Source organism: Dermacentor andersoni, chromosome 1 (genome assembly GCF_023375885.2).
Source record: "Dermacentor andersoni chromosome 1, qqDerAnde1_hic_scaffold, whole genome shotgun sequence".
NCBI lineage: Eukaryota > Metazoa > Arthropoda > Arachnida > Ixodida > Ixodidae > Dermacentor > Dermacentor andersoni.
In genome coordinates, this window is record NC_092814.1 from 48,265,649 (window position 1) to 48,286,844 (window position 21,196).

At 43.2% G+C, this 21,196-nt stretch overlaps 1 protein-coding gene across 2 annotated transcripts in view; it reads left to right on the forward strand.

Annotated features, from left to right (window-relative positions):
• nst (phosphoglucomutase 3-like protein nst) overlaps positions 1–21,196 on the forward strand; it is a 49,332-nt gene that overhangs the window by 22,152 nt on the left and 5,984 nt on the right. For both annotated transcript variants that reach the window (XM_072287931.1, XM_072287942.1), the window contains 10 exons: positions 3,450–3,602; positions 3,681–3,723; positions 3,792–3,916; positions 3,987–4,100; positions 14,038–14,139; positions 14,216–14,271; positions 14,341–14,404; positions 18,556–18,678; positions 18,769–18,890; positions 21,123–21,174. In XM_072287931.1, the coding sequence (XP_072144032.1) occupies positions 3,450–3,602; positions 3,681–3,723; positions 3,792–3,916; positions 3,987–4,100; positions 14,038–14,139; positions 14,216–14,271; positions 14,341–14,404; positions 18,556–18,678; positions 18,769–18,890; positions 21,123–21,174 (954 nt within the window). The remainder of the gene's footprint in view (positions 1–3,449; positions 3,603–3,680; positions 3,724–3,791; positions 3,917–3,986; positions 4,101–14,037; positions 14,140–14,215; positions 14,272–14,340; positions 14,405–18,555; positions 18,679–18,768; positions 18,891–21,122; positions 21,175–21,196) is intronic.

The following is a 21,196-nucleotide window of genomic DNA, read 5'->3' on the forward strand; positions in this document are numbered from 1 at the left end:
TTAGACGTGGCTATAAAGTTGGCATTTGGATTGAACTGAACAATAAAAGCTGTAGTTGTCTGCTTGAATGCTCCTTTATTCTTTATTGCTGTAAAATTTGTTTTTTAATATATCAACATATTACTGCAGCACTTAGTTAACATATTTTCCGGACTACAAGTCTGTTTGTTCCCAAAACTTTTGTCAGTGTGTCTTGCACAACAGTGCAACTTCTTCATCATCATCAGACTATTTTATGTCCACTGCAGGACGACGGCCTCTCCCTGCGATCACCAATTACCCCTGTCCTGTGCCAACTGATTCCAACTAGCACCCGCGAATTTCCCAATTTCATCGCACCACCTTGTCTTCTGCCATCCTCTACTGCGCTCCCCTTCTTTTGGTATCCATTATGTAACCCTAATGGTCCAACGGTTATCGAACCTGCGCATTACATGACCTGCCCAGCCCCATTTCTTTCTCTTAATGTCAACTAGAATATCGGCTATACTCATTTGCTCTCTGATCCAAACCGTTCTCTTTCTATCTCTTAACGTTATGCCTAGCATTATTCGTTCCAGTGCTCTTTGCGCGGTCCTTAACTTGTTCTCTAGCTTCTTTGTCAGTCGGCTTCTTTGTCAGTGCCCTGATTGTACACCTTCCTTTTCAATGATAATGGTAAGCTTCCAGTCAGGAGCTGACAAAGTCTGCCGTATGCGCTCCAACCCATTTTTATTCTTCTGTGAATATCCTTCTCATGATCAGGATTCCCTGTCAGTAATTGACCTAGGTAAACGTACTCCTTCACAGACTCTAGAGGCTGACTGGCGATCCTGAACTCTTGTTCACTTGCCCACCCGCCGTGGTCGCTCAGTGGCTATGGTGTTAGGCTGCTGAGCACGAGGTCGCGGGTTCGAATCCCAGCCACGGTGGCCGCATTTCGATGGGGGCGAAATGCAAAAACACCCGTGTACTTAGATTTAGGTGCACGTTAAAGAACCCCAGGTGGTCGAAATTTCCGGAGTCCTCCACTACAGCGTGCCTCATAATCGGAAAGTGGTTTTGGCATGTGAAACCCCATAATTTAATTTTTTTTCACTTGCCCAGTTATTTATCATTATTTTTCTCTTCTGCATATTAATCTTAAACCCCACTCCTACACTCTCTCTCCTGAATCATTTGTTGTAACTCGTCTGCAGTGTAGCTGAATGGAACGGTGTCATCGGCAAACTGAAGGTTGCTGGGGTATTCGCTGTCGATCGTTAATCCTAAGCCTTCCCAGTTTAATAGTTTGAATACTTGTTCCAAGCACGCAGTGTGTAGTATTGGAGAGATTGTGTCTCCTTGTCTGACCCCTTTCTTCATAGGTATCTTCCTACTTGTGGAGAATTAAGGTAGCTGTGCAATCTCTGTAGATATTTTCCAGGATATTTGCGTAAGCAGTCTGTACTCCTTGATTACGTAATGCCTCTATGACTGCTGGTATCTCTACTGAATCAAATGCTTTTCGTAATCTATGAAAGCCATATTAGAGGCTGATTATACTCTCTGGATTTCTCGATTACCTGATTGATGACATGGATGTGATCCATTGTAGAGTATCCCTTCCTGAAATCTGCCTGTTCCCTTGGTTGACTAAAGTCCAGTGTCGTCCTTATTCTGTTGGAGGTTACCTTGGTGAATATGTTATATGATACTGGGAGTAAGCTAGTGGGCCTCAAATTTAATGTGCCGTGTGAGACAGATTGTCCGCACCAGCCATTTATTGCAAAATGAAAACACGTATAGGGCTGCGCTCGAATTTTGGATTAGGGAGTATTGTAATTGTCGGTGAACTTTGGTTTTTCTTTTTTTTTTTTTTTTTTCCTGCCATGAAATTTGCGAGTGTTGCATTTTGCAATGAATGTACAAGTCTGAAAAACCACATTTCATCATGCTGACCGAGCAAAAATGTATGCGTCCTTTACACCGCTGTGACTAATATGTCAAGTTTTTCTTCGAAAGTCGTGAAATGTAGTGGGGGTGCAACTTATATAATTGTCTTATAAAGGGTGTTTCACATAACTTGAACCAAGGATTTTAAAAAAGTGGGTAGCCATAGCTGAATGAAACCAATGGCGTATAGTTTGCCATCATGTAATGCAGTATTTTTTATATTCTGTTTACTTAGTTAATTAACTAAGATGAATTATGCAAAATTTTTAATATTCAATTTAGAGCCAAGTGCATTGTGTTGCTTTGCAGAGGAGATTCAGAAACGACCAATCCAATTTTTGTGGCTGCGTACATGCTCCGTGGCGAATTTTTTCGGCGTGTAAAAAAGCCTGCGAAATATTAAATAAAACCATGTGATTGCGCTTTGTGCAATCGGATTGTAGCGCTCTCAAACATGCTTTAGGCAAAAGAACTGTGCGTGCTGTCTGTGGCGAAGTGAGTGGCCGCAGCTCTAGGAATTGGCTTCACGGTGCGCCAGTATCTTTGGCGGTGGCACACGGAAAGGAAGAGCCATCGTCCCTGATACACAATAGGCTCAATGCACGGTCGAGAGCGCTGCAATACGATAGTGCACGTGCACAGTCGCAGGAGTTTATTTCATATTTTACGGGCTTTCTGTAAAGTACCAATGAAATCACCACGCAGCATGTACGTCCTCAAAAAAAATTGGATCGGCCATTCTTGAACCCCACTGCAACGCAATGAAACGCACTTGGCCCAAAGTGAATATTAAAAATTTTTCGTAATTGATCTTAGCTCATTAGCTAATTAAGCAGAATATAAAGAATACTTTCAGAAGCGCCACGTGACGCCAAACCATATCTTGTTAATTTCATTCAGCTGCGGTTAACCACCTTAAAATTCGTGGTTCAAGTTACCTGCAACATCCCGTATAAATGTGTGAATAAAACCCATACCACTTCTCTCCAAAATGGCTCAGGCCTGAACCTATAAATAAATTAAATATATATATGAGCATTCTCAGCAGGGTAGTGCTGAGAATGCACATTTGACTTGGGACCCGTGATTTTGCAAGTAGTTGCTGAAAGTACATGTGCAAGCATTAGAAAGTGTTCTGTTGGGCTTTCTTAATGGTAGAAGATACACATCAACCTTATTGTGTTGCACATACTGGTACAGAGGTGTTAGTGAATCCTTTGTGAAAGATGTTTGCTTTCATTGCATGGCTTTCAGTAGTGGAAGTTATTTTGGGTCTGGATTGAGCAGCCATAAAATGAGCAGATTCTTTGGTTTGCTTGCCCATAGATAGGGTACACAACTATAATATTAATCATTTGCAGTATGTAAGGGTCTTTGGACCACCTTTTCTTATAATTTTGTGTGCCATTGGAGTTGCCACTCTTATAGCTTGTGTTCCCTGCCTCATAATTAGCATTATTTTTCCAGCTTTTGTCGGTCACATTTCTTGTGTGTTGCGTAATGCATGTTGTTTTGATGCACATTTGTTACCTCAGGGGTCAGCTGTACGAAACTATGTCCCCTTCATTCGTCTTGATGGTGCCAATGGAGTGGGAGCTGTGAAGATGAAAACACTGCTACCGCACTTGGGAGGCCTTCTGAAGATAGAAACGTACAATGACGGCTCAGAAGGTCGCTTAAACCACATGGTACATTGTGATCTTTTTATCAAAATATATTGACAAGCAGCTCTATAGTTTTACTGATGTCATTAATTTCTCCTGTAGTGTGGTGCAGATTTTGTGAAAGTCTACCAGAAAGCTCCCGAAGGTGAGTGACAGTTCTGTTGTTTGGCCCTTTCCTGAGTTTACTGAGTTTGCCTTTTCCGTATGGTCTAGGAATTCCACTTGATGTTGGAGTGAGGTGCGTTTCGTTTGACGGTGATGCTGACCGAGTAATTTATTTTTATCACGATGAAAACTTCGTCTTCCATCTTCTCGATGGCGACAAGATTGCCACTCTGGTATGGCATCTTACTCTGCGTTCCTTTAGCCATGAGTATAAAGATTTAAATTATTTATGCTTTTTTCCAGGTGGCCAGCTACCTGAAAGAGTTGCTTGATGCAGCAATGCTTTCTTTGAATATGGTCATTGTTCAGACAGCTTACGCCAATGGAAGCTCAACAAACTACATCACCAATGTGCTGGTAAGCAACTTTGTCTGGTAGTTGATTCAATATTTTTGTGTGTTAAACCTTGGGTTTTGAATGTGAGTTTATTGAATAATATTGAATATGACTGACTTACAACTATAGGAGGCAGAGGTCAGCCTGAAATATCTCAAAGTATAACCCAGATGCATATCATGAACCTCGATTTAATAAAATCTGTGATGTAATAAACATTTATTTAAAACTGTTATACATGGTGCTTAATGGAACTAAGATAGGATAATTTATTTCCTACTTTGTTTCATTGAACACCATTCATTTTTCTTTTCCTGTGACTTAGCAAAGCAATTTGTTCCACAGTTTCGACTGCGCATGATATGCATGTACTGTTGGCATGAAAAGGTTACGGACTGCTGAATCTGGGAAAACGTTGAATTTCTGAGCAGTTTCTGACTGTAGCCAGCAAAACCGTACAACACTATTTTGTTCGCATATATGTACTGAGAACTTGAGAACGTTATTGAAAGCCTATCTTAATAGTATGTTTATGTCTTTTAACAGACAGCACTTCTAGGAAAAGTGCAGCATTGGCATTGGTTCATGTATCGCGCCGCTGATGTGAAATGTATTCTTATCTAATGTTGATCGTCTGCTCAATTTAGCTTTTAAATGAGACAGTACATTAAATATTGTTAAGGTCTTTAGATATATGGATGAATTTTTTATTCTTTTTGACAAACAAGACTCTTTGAAGAGCTGCAATGGTATTTTAAATATTTAAGAACCATGGGAAAGCGCTTTCGGTTTTACGTGAACTACCACAGTGCAACACCCTGCAACTTTTTTAACTTAAGATTATCTTTTCACGACGGGCAAGCTTGTTGGCAATATTTGCCACGTTCCAAGAAAGGGGTGCTGCCGTATGATTCATGCCATTTTAAAATTGTGAAGCGTGGAATTGCTACGCTCTGCCTGGAGTCTGCCCTCAGGAAATCGTGTACACACATGATGCAGGCCTCATTCGATAATCAGATCCAGCCACTTAAGGCAGCATGGTTCCCTGACTCATTGTTGACATCAGTCATCGAAACCCTTTTACGAAAGGTAAAGGTAGAAGTGCCACAAGGGAGGAAGAAAGCGCTAGAACCCTAAGACTTCCAGTGATCCCTGATGTTCATAAAGCCATACATAACCTCAAGACGGTGGAAAGCTGGTATTGGGTACTGTTGGAATCGCACCGCTGGCACGAGTTGTTGGGGTCTCGGTGCCGACGCCCGTTATTGCCAATGGGTCGCAAGCCCCAAGGGTAGCGTTGGCCTGGCGGCCTGGGGCACTGGAAGCATCCGAAGGTCCCGGCAAAGCAAGAGAAGACTGGTAACAGAACAACTTGTTTATTCTAACATAGCAAAAGAGCGGCCGGTCAGGTCGACCGAATTGGAGAGACGGGAGAGCACGTAACTCAACAGTACAAATCGGAGCCTCTCTCCTGGCGTCCGGGGGCAGCTGCTCTTATACTCTCGGCGTCGCGGTCCAAAAGGGAAGGTCACGGGATGAAGGTCACGGGATGAAGGTCACGGGACGGCGGAGCATGAGCCCACGACGGCGCGCACGGTCGAGCCGAGAGACCTGCTGAACCGAGTGCAGTGACGCCTCGCCAACCCGCCCACACGACGGCGCGAACGGTTGAGCCGAGAGACCTCCAGGCTCCTCATTCGGGGAACTCCGCTCCCCGGCTGCCGCGCTTTGACAAGCGAGGGCACACACACACACACGCACACACGAAGACACGTGGCACTGAAACACGCCTGGACACGCTTGGCGGGTAGGCGTTGCGGCGGCGTCGAACGGGCCAAAATGTCCGCCGCTTTGAACAAAGCCCCGGCGTCCGTTGCATCCGCGCCGGCATTACCGCGCGTTGTAGGCGAAACGTAACAGTACCTATTGACTTTTCTGCCCCTGTCAAACTGGTTCAACTCTGCTCCAGAACCGCTCAAGAGGGAACTGGCCAGCAAGGCTGTGGCAAGAAACATTGCACGACTTATGGGAAATGCGCCATGGGGGTGGTCTGTGAAATTCCTCTTGCGTGTGGCAAGTCCTACATTGGACAGACCAGACTTCATATAAATGAACGAGCCAGGGAACACGACCTAAATATAATTTCAGATGGCGTGACCCAGTTCCCGCGCACTGCAGTGCCTGCATGTGCCAACCATGTTTCCAAGATATTAAGATTCTTGGTAGAAGTAAAGATCAGACAGCACGTGAGCTAATGGAAGCTTTATAAAAAAGAAAAACTCAAGCTGTGTTAGTGATGCGTTGGTTATGTTTTATCAATTGGAGACGAGATTGTTCAACCACTGGATATCCTAAGTTTGTGAATAGCCTGCGCATGCGTCCATTTGTCTTTTTATTCCTGGGTCTGCACCCAAAATAAACCAGTTGGAAGGGCCACCCTTGCCTCATCTATGTTTCTTTCTTTGATATGTGTCTTAATTCACAGCAAAGGATGTCCTTCTCATTAAATACATGCTGAAAGTCCAAATACCAGGCTGCTGAAGTATTCAGTGTCTTCTCAAATCCCATGGATCATAAATTTTTCATACTGATTGTATGTATAGCTTTCATTGCTAGCAAAACAAAAGCATTGCACCTTACCTTGTGACGGTGATTGCTTGCTGTAGGCACCATCGCTGTCGCATGCATACATGCGCCTGCAAATCTCAGAACGCATGTGCCAATGCTTATGATCTTGGAATCATTGGCCAACTTTCTTGTCGTACTGTTCGCAAATGCTTCAGGCATGAAGCCATCTACCAGGAATGTTCTAAGAAACTGTAACAAAGCTTTTTTGCTGCAGTCAATGTTTCACTGTCCAACCAGAGTTTTCTGATATGTGACCTGTGATAAAAAGGAACTGGATTCGGAATTTTGTTTCGTACAATACACATCTATTCAAACATGTTGCTACTCTACTTTGCACTGCTGTATGTATTGGTGACTTTCTTAATGGCTGTTTAGAAGGATCCAAGAAGCTCTCGGTGTTCACAACAGTCTCACACAAAATGCACTCTTTTGTGTTGTGCATATGTGAAGCTTCAGGCAATAGACTTCACTTCCGCCATAGCATCCTTAGTGCAGCTGCATCTTTAGTGTTTCGCATCAGACTTCCATCCTCTATCTATTTGGCATATCACTCATTTTGCGTTTTGGATTGCATATGCTTGGGGCTTTCCACCTACTCTGGGGATAAAACATGTAGTTTCCCCATGGTAGCACTTTATCAGCTACTACTGGAGTCAGTGCACTGGCAAAAGAGAGTGAGCTGGTCCCTGAAACACTGCACTTATTCATGCTACACGGTGCCAGCTTTCCTGCTCCTGAATTGTCAAATAAAGGTAGATTCGCATGACACACTGAACTACCTGTTCCTTCCGTGGACAGATCATAAAGTGGCTCATCAGCACCGAATCATAGTGCACTTAAGGCATCTTTAGTCTAGCTGCTCACACAGTTATTTGTTTCCATTAATTATCATTTCACGCTCCATCTGCATGCTGAATCAGGGATTTGGTCCATCATGTCAATCCACAGCTGGTACTGTAGTATATAAATGCTCAGGAATCCCAGTGTTTCTGCCCCCTTGCCTATGTGTGCATGGCCCTTGGTCACTTAGTCGCTCAAAAAGGTTATGCAGTTGAACCTCGATATAAGGAAGTAAATATAAAATCTAGTTGGTCATGCTTTATTTCAATGAAATATTCTACTGCTATAGTGAAATCGCGAATGAGGTAACCGACACGGGTATTCATTATAACGAAGCAACTTTTTGTTTGCATGTGCCTCACAATAGATATTCTTGTAGGAAATATGTCAAATACACTCGCCAAGGTATTTTTCATATGCCTGATTTTTCGACCTCCACGATTCCTTCATCGCAGCCCCCTTCCTTACCCCTAGCATCCGTGTATAACGGTAATAACCAAAATTTCTGATGGAAAACGGTGTTTCAGGCATGAATCCGCCTTTCTCACGGCGCAATGGCACATGCGCCTTACCCTAGTGGATTAATCGAGAAATGTTTTGGAGGGTTGTGTGCACGGCAGCACGGCCCAATCTCTGCGGAAAGTCCCCCCCCTCCCCCCCCCCCCCCCCACACACACAAAAGAAAAGTGCTCTGACGCGTGCTGCTGCAAACACTTGTGCCATGTACGGTGTTGAAATTTCACTGGTAGCTTGATATCGGTGCAGTGCCGAAAAATGTGTAGTGTAAGACTGCAACTCCACTTTAAAACAAATAGCGGCCAGGGCTTCGTCCGGACTACATCTTGAGCCACGTAGTTGCTGCCTTTCATTGATGGCTAGCAAATGTAACAAAAAACCCCCGCGTTACGCTTGGGTGACACTTAAATACATCATGTTGCTGATGAAATCTTCTTGTAGCGTTGGCCCACACTTGCTGGTGGTGGCAGCGCATGCCTGACTTCACGTACTCGTTTAAGGCACAGTAATTAAAGGGACCCTGAAACAATTTTGATGATTTTGTACAAATGTACTGATTCGTTAGAGTAGGTCCTTCTGATCATTAATTGACACATCTAAGTGCTCCGTGTAAAGCGTGTAATTTATTACAAGGTTTTAAAAATGTAGATCGCTGCCGATCGCAGCACACTGCTCGGCGAAATTTTTAGCCGCCCCTACCCATATGACATAAATCACCCAATTGACGTCATGTGGGTGAGCTATCCGATTGGCTGCCCAGGGCGCTTCTTCTATAATTTTTCCACCTTTATGGTGAACAAATTATGTTCGTAATAGTTGGAATGTTAGTTAATTTGTTTCTATAAAAAAGAAGTAACAGAAAGAGAGTGCACAAGAACAATTTCTCACTACACTTAAGCACTTCCGGCACACAGTAAGCGTTGTCTGCTTGTGTTAAAATGTGCTCCATTTTGACGAGAGCTCCGCAGTCAGAGTCAGTCTCAGTCTTTTCGCGAGCACTACGATTAGATTTTTTTGCATTGTGGACTGCAAACATGGTGACTGGCAATATGTCAAGCTACGACATCGTGTCCCTCTGCAAGGCAGCAGACTAGCGGACTGGCCGCAGCGGATCGGACTGCCGCTATCCAATCGGTGCCAGGATTTGCGTATTTGCGGCCATCACTTTACACCGGAAGATTACTAACGCAATAGTGTTTCGTGAGTCCGGTATAAGCGTAAATGCAAGTGCAAGGGGACACGGCCTGGCTGTGTCCTTGCGTGTCGTTTCACGGGATGAGCAGAAGTGCAAATGTGAATGGTCTGTATGGTGCAGCCTCCAGGTGGCACAGAGCTCAACCACACACAGTAGCAGTAACAAAATGTATTCTTAGCTGCTGGTGTAAATTTTCCACAGGAGTGTAATCGTTAACACATTGATTTTGTAAATGTTTAAAATGTTTTACACTTGGTTAGAGCAATACAGTTGAACCTCGCAATAATGAAATCGGCGGGAAACGCGAAAAAATTCGCTGTCGCGAGAATTTCGTTGTTGCGAAAAGAGATAGCACAGATAGGTAATGCATTGCAGAACAAAGCTTTACTGTCCAAATTCCATTAGCTTACTTTGCAAGCTTTGCTCGAGGATATGGAACCGCATTGTTGACAGTACAAAGTGTGCTGCATGTGTCGACCAGCAGTGGCAGTAGTGCCGTAGAGCAGAATTTACGGTCAACTTCTTTCGGAGATGCGATCACTTGCCGAGATTTTGCGTAACTCGGCATCGGACACAGAGCAACAGCGCATGCAGCAGCATTTCTCCAGCGCACGCTGTTGCCCGTAGGCGCCGACACGGCCGGTGCCGATCGCAAAAGTGATCGTATCTCGTGTACGCGAAAGCAAATGATCGAGATAATGGCCCTTTCCGCAAATTTACATCCGGCGTAGAATCCGCACACGATGCCTGTCGGGTGGCACCAAAACCAGCGTTCTTGAAGCAAGGGATGCGTATTCCCGGACGATCGGTCAATCATGGCCCATGCGTGACACTCCATATGCCGCGATCGCCATCTCAAGCGTCATAAACAATTCCACGTAGGTGGGACGTGGATTTCATTGTTTTTGCTGCATTTTTCCCACCGAGGCGCGCATTACGCAGTGCACTGCTCGATCGGGGATTGTTGTTCGAAACGTGCATCCAGTTTGCGTTCAGTCTTGCCTCACGCGATTGGACTAGGCCTCGCCGAGTCGTCAACCGCGGGGAACGCAAAATGAACGCGCGTTTCGAACAACGATCTCGCCTGGTAGGCGCGCGAACACCGTCGTCACATGTCGGTAGCAACATGCGTGCCGATCATGGTGCCGCTTCAAACGGGCGATCAGCAAACAAGATGGCGGCCATGACGTGTTTCCAGCGCACTGATCGCTTCCGGCGCTTGGTTGTTCTGGTGAACAAAAATGGCAGCGGCCACGCAAGTGTAATGTGGTGGTATTTTACGCACTTTTAATGCAAAACAATCGCATTTGAGCACATTTTGGAGCCTGCTAGCCTTACGCAATATGCGGAGTTACGTTCCGGCAAATTTCGTTGATGCGGGATTGCAGTACCGCTACATTTCGTTGCCGAGAGGTACGAAATGCATTGAATCCTATGGGCGTTCGCCGGGGATACGAAAATGTTTCGTTGTCACGGGAATTTCGTTGTTGCGGTATTTCGTTATCGCGGGTTCTGACTGTATTAGCACTTTGTTTCGCTGGTTAAGCTCTGTGCCAACGGGTGGCTGGACTGTGGAGACCGATCAGGCAGCTCACGTACGTCTACGCTAAAGTTGCTTCATCAGCTTGAGTTTATGCCTCCACTGTTTCGTCGAAACACCCAGCTAGCTTGTGGTTACTGGAATATCGGACACGTTCGGCGCTGCGACAGAATGCTCGCGACCCGCGCTGCTTCGATAGCTCTCGCTTGGGGTCGACTGCCAGGCCGCTGGTGGAGAGTTTGGAGAGGCTTCAAGCGCTTACTCCTAGAGAACCAGAAGTCGACGACACAACGTGCCATCAAGACGCAGAGTCATTGAAGGCGGAGCTTAACCCCGATCACTTGGCAAACGAGTTGAGGAAAAAATGCATGACTATGGAGGAGGGTAACTTGTAATGATCCGTAGCTCTCTTAATGTGAGACGTTTCACACAACTTGTGGTGCGAATGATTAACTTTAGCTGTACCCTACGCATCTACAAAATTTGTCCGAACCGTTTCAAGGGCCCTTTAACACTTGGTTGATATGAGACTGACAAGACACTAATGCCAATGGTTAGCTGACAATTCAGCGTATTATGCAGCTAATGCCATTTTATTATACCAGGCCGATGACGACGCAACCGACGATTGCAAATTGTCGTAGTGCGACGGAATTTCTTGTCAACGGCACCAATAAAATCTGCATGCTGACCATTGTTCAACCGAACCCGGCGCAATCTGCCATCAAACTGACAATGCGATAGCCATAGCGCCTTCGCTTATCTATATAATTAATTGCGTTCGAAATGAGCCATGACATGCCTACGAAGTTGAAATGCGCAAGCTTCAACTCTCTCAAGCTGTGCATGTGAAGTTTGAACCAATGCTGGTCATGTTCAGCGAAGGCTAGGCCTGGCGCTGTTGAGTTCGTGCACCCACTGCCGGTGGACCGCTACTGAAAAGTAAGCAGTTAGGATGACAGAAACTGCTTTTATAGTTCAGTTCTGACCTTAGCGGTTTGAAATCAACTTGTCTTCACTTTGCATGGTGCGTACACACTAAACGGCAAGCGGCAACACGATGCGGTGCCAGCATCTGCATGTCACCGTTCCCGCAGGCTGCCGGTCACTTTTCCTACGTAGATGGATAGGTCTGTACGTGTTGTTATGTTGAGACATTTCCTAATTCAACAGATGCACTGTTTACCTCGTCATCAAATGGGAAACGAGACGGTGCATTCAGTACAGCAGCATAAACAACCACCTGGCTCAGTTACTAATGGTGTCAGCAATGGCATCCGCGTTTTTGTGAGAGAACAACATGGCCTATAAATTAGTGCTTGTGGAAGCATAGTTTTCTCTAATAATGGTACATGGCACACATAAACTGTAAGAATGATGAAGTTAAGGAAAAGCGAGACTCAGTCATAAATTAACAGCCCATGACATGTATCTGGATCACAGTTGCTGTTGTTTAGGTGGCTCAGCCATTCATATTGGCTTGTCTCAGGGTGGAACAACACTGCTCATATGCACAATTATATGTGCTATGTATGTTTACCTATGCTTTGACATTATTTCATATCTGCGATGCACCCTTCCCCGTGTATTTGACGCTAACAATGATCTGTGGCTGTATATGTCAATGTAAACAAGTGCACTGCTTTGGTAAATTTGACACAGAAGGCTGCGCTTGAAGATTTCTTGAATATGCAAAATGTCTAAAGAATGTCGAAAAAGAATACAAGAAGTGAGGTGCAAGTGCAGAAATCAGTGACAACAAAAAGGCAGCCACATTGGCAAATGGAACTCAGGGTGCCTTTATTGGCCTCGCTGTTAGCGCAACAGCGCACTCAGGCCTGTTTACCCGGAAGTCAGTGAGTGCTACATGGCTTCTGGGAAACGACCGACGTGCTGCCCCAGAGAAGCCATTAATAATTATGCGCTCTCCACGAAACGCACGACCAATGTGCACTCAACATAGGTGCAGGTAGACATGTCAACTGGCGAAAGCCCTGGCACCCTTCCAAAACGTTTTCAGTGGCGTGCAGCAGAGGGCACAGGAAAATGAAAAAGGTGGATTGCACATGCAGTGCTGCAAACGTGGCATCCATGACCAAAGTTGCCGCCAGACTTATGACAACTTTGGTGGCTGACTCTAGACGAAGCAGCCACAATTGGGCTTGTGTGTTATTAGGCCTAGTTGCTTAAGCAGCGCGGCCTAATCAGATGTACGGGCTAGACTGATGGCCGTAGTAGCAGAGTACGGATCCATGCGCAGCCCGCTCTGTACGGATTTATGGAGTACGGATCCATGGACAGCCCCCTCTGTGTCCGAAAAGTCTGTTGACGGCGTTGGCATTTCGGCCAGTGGCTTGACTTGGTTGGATAGTAGCTGGCAAACCAACTTGCCCATCCCGCACGATAACACCGATCGCGCACTTGCATATTCGCTGCAGTGCAAGAGCATGTGTATGTAATTTAGTGTTGTTCCTGTGCCAAGGTTCAGATGCTGATGAGTCTTCAAAATCCTCAGGAGACCCTTTGCTGGCCCGTTGGAGGCATCCCGCTTGCATTTCTTTCGCATAGACCTGATCGGGATATATTTTTGCTGATATCTGCTTCTATGTTTATAATAAATATAGGATATAACAGAGGTATTCTCTTGTCCAATGTGACTTCGTGCTAACGAGGTTGAACTGTACAAAGTTTATTCCAGAGTGTTTACAACGAAAAATACTTCCATATTAGTGTAAAGAGTTTACTTGTTTGCCTTTAAAAAGTCATCATATGGCTCAACTGAAGCTAGAGTAAGCTGTTATCTCAGGTATGATAATATAACTCTGAGACCGGGCAAGGTTTTAAGGTAGCTGCTGTACCAAAGTTTGACCATTTTCTCCTTCAAGGTCTTCCCCTTGTGCAGCAATGTACTTTTCCTAGTACCTTTTCCTTTTTGGAAAGCTCCCTGGAAGCCCTCTTCTCGAAACAAGCTAGAACTTATCAATGGGTTCGAACTGGCGGCACACTTAGTTTGGACCAGCACCACCTTGGCAACTGGCTACATATCAATGTGACACTCTTAAACTATTTTGCTATTAAGAGATGTTCTGCCTTGTTCTTTCACATTCAGGCTTCATTTGTTGATGAGCGTACATGCCATTGACTTAAAGTGATGCAAATGTTTAATACTTAGTACATATCTGCAATTTTTTTTTTTTTACATTCCTTTTCGGCTAGACAGCTCTTACTGTCTTTTGCAGAAGTTACCTGTGAAGTGTGTACCCACAGGAATTAAGCATTTACACCGGGAGGCCCAGAAGGCAGATATTGGAATCTACTTTGAAGCCAATGGTCATGGCACTGTAAGGCTGTGCTTTTTCTTCCAATTGTTTGTTGTGATGCTGTTCATCTCATTGTACTGTTTTTCTGCAAAAACAGGTACTCTTTAGTGAGAAGGCACAGCAGGCCATCCAAGAATTGGCCAATGATAGCAAGTATGTTGGATTTCTTGCATTGTTGCCATGCTTCATGGTCATGTGGGATTTTTCTTATTTTTCTTTCAGCCAATATGCTGAGAGGCAACAGGCTGCCAAGAAGCTTCTGCACACAATGGACCTCATAAACCAGGTAGGTTTTCTTTCATTGTGCCTACATGAGCTGCTGAACACAAGTGCTTATTGAGTGATCTATTTTGATTATCATTAAGGAGCAGTAGTTCTTCTCACAGGGAAGCAACTCTTTTTTTGGCTTATATAAAGATAAATACCCAGAGAAATACGCTCACTTTTATTTGTAAACATATATTGGGATTTGCCATGGCTTCAAACACTTCAGAGCAGCTGGTACTACTGTGTATACAGTGCTGCATTTCTTTGAATTTACCAATTTGTGCAAGTCTTAGAAATCCCTTATACTGTAATAGTCAAGTTCATATATGTAGGACTTGGGGGAAAAGAAAAATAGTTAAAAATATTGTTTATTTGGTACATGAGAGAGATGTTTATGTAGTGTGACCTGAATTCTGTGCTCATCTTGTATAATGTCCTGTAATCATGCACGCTGTATGTTCCAGAATATATAGCATCGAGCAGCTGCAAACTGATGGTTTCATTAGCAGCAGTGTGTGCAACATCGTAGACCACCGAACTGTCTTAAGAGGAAGCTTTAGCTCGACTGCTCTTATCTAAATACATGTAAAAGGAGAATTTGTTTTTCTCGGCAACCACTGCACCAAATTTGACGAGGTTGTGTCATTTAAAAGAAAAACTTAAAATCTAGTGACTGTTGGTTTCGAATTTTTTAGTTAGGTCGTAGATTTTTTTATTAAAAATCGGCGAAAATTGAAAATCTTCAGAAAACGAAACTATCAAGTTTACAACACTAACTAAACAACGAAAAAGGATAATACAATACTGTGTATTTCATCTAATAGTACATCTAAAGCAGACAAAATTGATATGTTACACATGAATATGAAAAAATTTAGTAATATGGAAATACAGCTTTCGCAGAACCCTTGTAACCAACCTAACAAATTCACGTAAGATGTAAACTGACATATCGTATTTGTCCGCTTCAAATGATCTAATGGATGCCGTTTACAGAACTGCGATATCTGTTCTTGATGCAGAGCTATGAATTTGTAAACTTCAATGCTTCTATTGTTTTCAAACGTTCGAATATTTGAAAATCTTTCAAACAAAATTCAGGCCCTAAATCAAAATTCCGCTTCCAACAGTCACTAGAATTCAACTTTCTCTCTCAAATGCAACAAATTTCATTAAAATCGGTCCAGGGGTTATCTCAGAAAAACGTTTTTGCGTTTTACATGTACTTGAATAGGCCGCATCGGAGTGGGGCCAGAGCTAAAGCTTCCTCTTAAGCGTGTATTGGTGTTTATCATTTGCACCGAAGTGTGATATGCAGCATCAGGTAAACACAAGCCACCATCTGCATCACACAGACTGTTGTGTGCACATGTTGCAAGCCACACATGCTGTATGCAGCAGCATGTTGCACACTAACTGGCATCCAAAAGGCATTTTATTTTGTGCATAAGCATCATAGAAATGCCACTGCCACCGCAAAGTATGGTATAGCTACTGGGAGAGCCGGAGTGTTGTGGGAACAAGTGGGCTTGTGAAAAGCTGTCAGGTCAGCCACATCACATCCACCATGACTTAAGTCTTTGAAAGACATTTATTTTTTTCCAGAATATTATACACAAGTAACAATCACTTGTCGGCCCTGTAGCCGAAGGCTAGTTGAAGGTCTGATAAAAAAATATAAAGGAAATCCTAGCATAGCAGGAATAAAAAAAAAGAGCAACAGTAATTGTATATACAAAGGTGTTGATTGTTAATTCACAAGTCAACTAATAGGAAGTGAATACATCAGAGTACCAAAGAACAGTGTAAGGAGCACAGTTCAAATACAGAATACATATCGCAATGTAAGGAAGTGTACTGTAATGTCAACTTCTCTTACGTCTCCCACAAAAAATTGCAAACAACATCAATTAGTACTGAACTGGCTGATAAAGCATACCATTTATGAAATTCAATACGTACATGAGAAAAACGAGAGCAATATGCTATTTCAATGCATGACAAAACACAATCGCGTCATACTAATTACATAGAATAAGCAGAAAATAGTCTAAAAAATATAATTATTCTTGCTTTGTACAGATCTATCACGAAACTGATGATTTACTCTGTCTTTAACCCTTTACTGCACAATTTTTTGTTTGCTCAAAATATTATTCATGGAGTTGTAGGGAAGCACAAAAGTAGCTGCACTCCCATGGAAACCAACTTTAGTGAATTTATGTGGTTGGAATTTGCAGAAAAAGGGTATGTTGCATATCTGCAACAACGTGCAAATAAAGAAGAAGTTTAAGATGAAAGATAGGGCTTAGTGCGATTCATACTAAGATGTTTATTTGCATGTGACGATCATTGGTGCACTTATGTTTTAGTGTGGAACAAAAAGGAGCAATTGTTTTTGTTTGTGCAGCACAGGTGGTTCCCACGCTTCGTGCAATATGTCATGCAGATCCCTGTGCAGCCAGGAAACAATGCAGTGTTTTTGCGTTATTGTCAGAATTTAGAACATTGAAGCACAGAGGTAAGGTTTTGCCCGTGACGACGGGACACGGCAGCGTGCGGATGTACCGCATCCTTCTGAAAAAAAAAAAAAAAAAAAGGAAATTCGACCAGAAAACATCTTGTGCACATATTGACTCGAGACGGACTTGCACCTTTGGTTGTCGTCACTCCTGGAAAGGTCGCTGCCTTCATTGTCAGGGGGAATTGCTCGGCCATAATAGCGTTTGGGAGCCATTTCACTTTTCCGAAGAAAGTAAACCATGTACACATTGTTGCGTTTGCACAACATAGCAACGTTCTGTCGCGATCAACAAACTATTCCGAGATAACAAAGTTTTTTTGAATCTACAGAGTCAGGAGGATGTGGAACTTAGCGTAAGAATTTTTTTTTCGCTTTATCTTATGGAGAAATGCATTTACAATTGGCAAAACTTGTATCAGTGCTCGCGGGAGCGTGCAGCCTCTGCCACGTTTGTTTCGCTAGAAGATGCGAAGGGTGAGCACAGATGGCTGCAGAAGGCGCCGTTTTTTAGAAGTATGTTGCGGAAATGCAACAACGTGTACAGGCAGCTCCAAACGGACTTTGCTTCTGTTTTTAACGCCATTCATCGGAATGTTGCATAAATGCAACAAGGTGCAGTAAAGGGTTAACAAGGAAAGAAAATATTGTTTCAGGGCACTGGGGAAATTTGAGGAATTAATGACTCCCGCTGGGAGTCTGTTCCAGGTTTTAATGCCTGTGAACTGTAGCATACTGAGAGAAAGGGCATAAGTGGCACCGTACAGTGAGCTTTTGTGTACACAGCGAGGTTCCTCTGTATTTTACTCGGTAGCTCATCACAGCCATATCCTCCAACTGTAGCGTTGCATTTTTCTTGTTCACATAATTTATTATAGTTGCACGAATATAATGCGAGTTTTTTTTCTTTCGTCCCCCCACCCCCTTTCCTTGGAATTTTTGCCCCCAGAATCGTGTCTCGCATTATAGTATTCGGGTTTGTGTCATCAATGTAATTCATATTTTAAAAAATGTCATTTTCACCTGCTCGCTGTGCTCTCTGTGCTCACAGCCACTTCACCTCGCGCAAGAGCGGCGAGCTGGGAGTAGCCACTCTGCATTTTGCAGTGTCTTTCTTTTTCTGATTTAGAATGCTGGTAATGCTGGATCAATGTGGTTACAGCATATTAATTGCAACTTTGAGCAAGATGTTAGACGCTGTTGTGCAGGCGTGCAGAGTGATTGGTCTTCGAAATTGCGTGGTGGATCACAGCGCCCCACGCCAATCTGGGATTGTGTCACAGGCATTTACAAAGTGCCGTTTGTCACTAGTCTTAGGGAGGTGTCACAAAGGATGACTGCGTCTACACCAATAGTGACAAAGACGTCGGCACTCGTCCTTTCACATTATCTTGTGAGGGCAGTTCGCAGTAATGATGACTAAAGTCTTTCGAGTGTCAGTTTTTTTTTTTTTTTGTTCGTTGTTTCCTGTTTTCTTTCATAATATTCGTAATAAATTTTTGTTTTTCTTTTTCTAACAGACCGAAAGTCCCCTCTCGTGTTACCCATATTCGTGGTCACATTATTTAAATGCAAATACAATAAATTGAATGCATTAATTTTTTACTGTGCATTCAAGGTAGCGCTGAAGGATGGGATTCTTTATGCAGACGGTGGGGGATGCCATCTCAGACATGCTACTAGTGGAGACCGTTCTTCATGCCAAGGGCATCTGTGCCCCTGAGTGGAACTCCTTTTACGCTGAACTTCCGAATAGGCAACTGAAAATTCATGTAAGTTACTGTGCAAACACACAGTGTCTTTACTTTGCTTCCTGTGAAGTCTTGCTTTGTATTAACAGAGACATGGTCATCTTTATCCAGGTAGCAAATCGGAACATAATTACAACCACAAATGCAGAGCGCCGGTGCCTGTCACCAAGTGACTTACAGCCTGCAATAGATCAATTAGTTCAAGGCTACCACAGTGGAAGAGCTTTTGTCAGGTGAGGTTATAATGCATCTTAAACTAAGCACTGTTCCTTTTCTTCTTAGTTTTCTTTTTTTCCCCATGTTATACCTTGAAGCTTTTCTATTACTCTCCAAAAGAACCTTAAAGGGCCCTAACAAGTTTGGACTTTGAAAATTGCACAGACAAATGTGGCCTGTAGATAACATGTTAACAGTGGCGTCTACAAGGTATTGCGCTGATGTATGCAGCGAAAACAGCTTAAAATCCAAATGGCAGCCCCTGTGCCCTTAGATTCAAGCAAGTCTTGCTTGTACTTGTAGCAGATTATGGCATGTGATTTCAGTCAATTGCAAAATGCTCAGAACCGCCACAGTAAGTATGCCATCCATAAAAAAAAAAGAAAAAAAGAAGAGAAGGCAAAAAGAGGAAGTGGGGCTTTAGATGTTAATGTGACATAGTTTTGGGGCTCCAGTATGGGAGAAGGCAGAGAAGAAACGTCACTTGCGGACGTCAATCGAGGCAAAGGGAGAGAAAGTCTACGTTGGCAGTGAAGCTCTCCTCCTGGTAACATGGCAATGCAACATTTTAATTTCTTCCATTTCCTCTAATAATGAGCCAGTTTGAAAAAGTTTGGTATAATACTGCTTAGATGGCATTTTAGATTCACAGTGTATAACCAAAATTTCTTATGGGGCTTGGTAGGGGCCCTTTGAAGGGCCCCTCATCAGGCCGCATAGTAAATTTTACTAATACGCTGGAAGTTGTTACGTGTCCTCTGGGGAGTGTTCTGCTGCAAGAATTTTTATATTGGTTCATTAATAGTTGAGATATAAACATTTCAGTACCGCAAACCCAGGATTTCAGGTGGCAAGGGCCACTGCCAAGAGAGGTGCTCTCTCCACTTGCCCCGTCTAGCCTCCACAAGCGAAATTCCTTCCCTGCATTCTCCCTTACCGGAGCCTGAGGATCGCGGGACGCATACGTCATGGGCCCCGTCATTTTTTTTCCCTTGCTTTTTTGCTGCGCGGTGCACTTCTGCTGACGGCGTCACACGTGAGCTGTTGCCTTTGTCTCGCTGTGCACAAGAACACATGGCTAGCGGTATAAGTCAGTACTACGCGAATAATGAGGCAGACACAAGCGGTTCATAGTGCATGATCACATGCTGGAACATGGTAGAAAATGACATACCTACTTTGATTGTCTGCACATGCGACTGCACGATGTGGGAACAAGCAGACAAAACGGAAGTGTACATCTCTGTCTCTGTGGTGCGAAATAAAACAAGAACACGAAGACATTCGGCTTGTGTGTTTTATTATTTCTCTAAAGTTTAATTCGTCTATTGAAGCCACAGGTTGAAGCCCATTTTTATGCTTTATCATCCCTGTGGTCTCTAAGAAGCAGTTTTAAGAAAGTTTTAAGGATCTTTTAAACCTTTCAAACGTGATTATGCTTCTTCTGTTATAAAATAAACTGGATGAGATATAGTGAATCTAAAAGACATCTTAAAAGTTGGGGTTGGGAACTTTACAAAATGTGCAAGCTTAAAACTCTTTCTGGTTTAATGATTCTTGTAGGAGTCACAGTGACTTATGAGCTATGTCTGATTAAGAGCAAATCGTAGTGAAAACTGATGTGAAAAATCACATTTCTAGCAATTCTGGTTACTTATCTAGACTTTGTGGCATGGATTACTGGCTTTTCCTGAAATTTTGAAAATGTCCACACAAGTTGAAGTTTATTGTTATTGCATGTACAAGAAACGGGCTTGCATGTTATATACAGCATCCACATATACACATTGTATGTGGATATGTACGTATACATATATACACATTGCATCACACTGCTATTAGGGCTCTGTGCCGCATTCCTGGAGCCTGCCACATAAGACTGGCTACTTGAAACATCCTTCAAATAATTTGTGACCCTAATTCACAGACTAAGGACTGCAAATTTAGGGATTTGAGATGTCACAAGCTACATGAAGGCTTCTACATATTACAAAAAACTTCACTGCGAACGTATTTTTTTCCCTCATTCAGATGCTCAAAATACATACATATATATATATATATATATATATATATATATATATATATATATATATATATATATATATATATATACGCTTTTGATGCTAAAAACAAAATTCAGACCTGAAAGGATTAGGTGTTACATATGCTAAGGAAATTGGGTTTCTGAAATTCTTCACTCCTTGACATTTGCTATGGAATGCTGAGTTCTTCTGACCTTTCTCTAGGCCATCTGGAACTGAAGATATTGTCCGTGTTTATGCAGAGGCTAGCACTCAGGTGAGTTTAGCCTCTTTCCTAT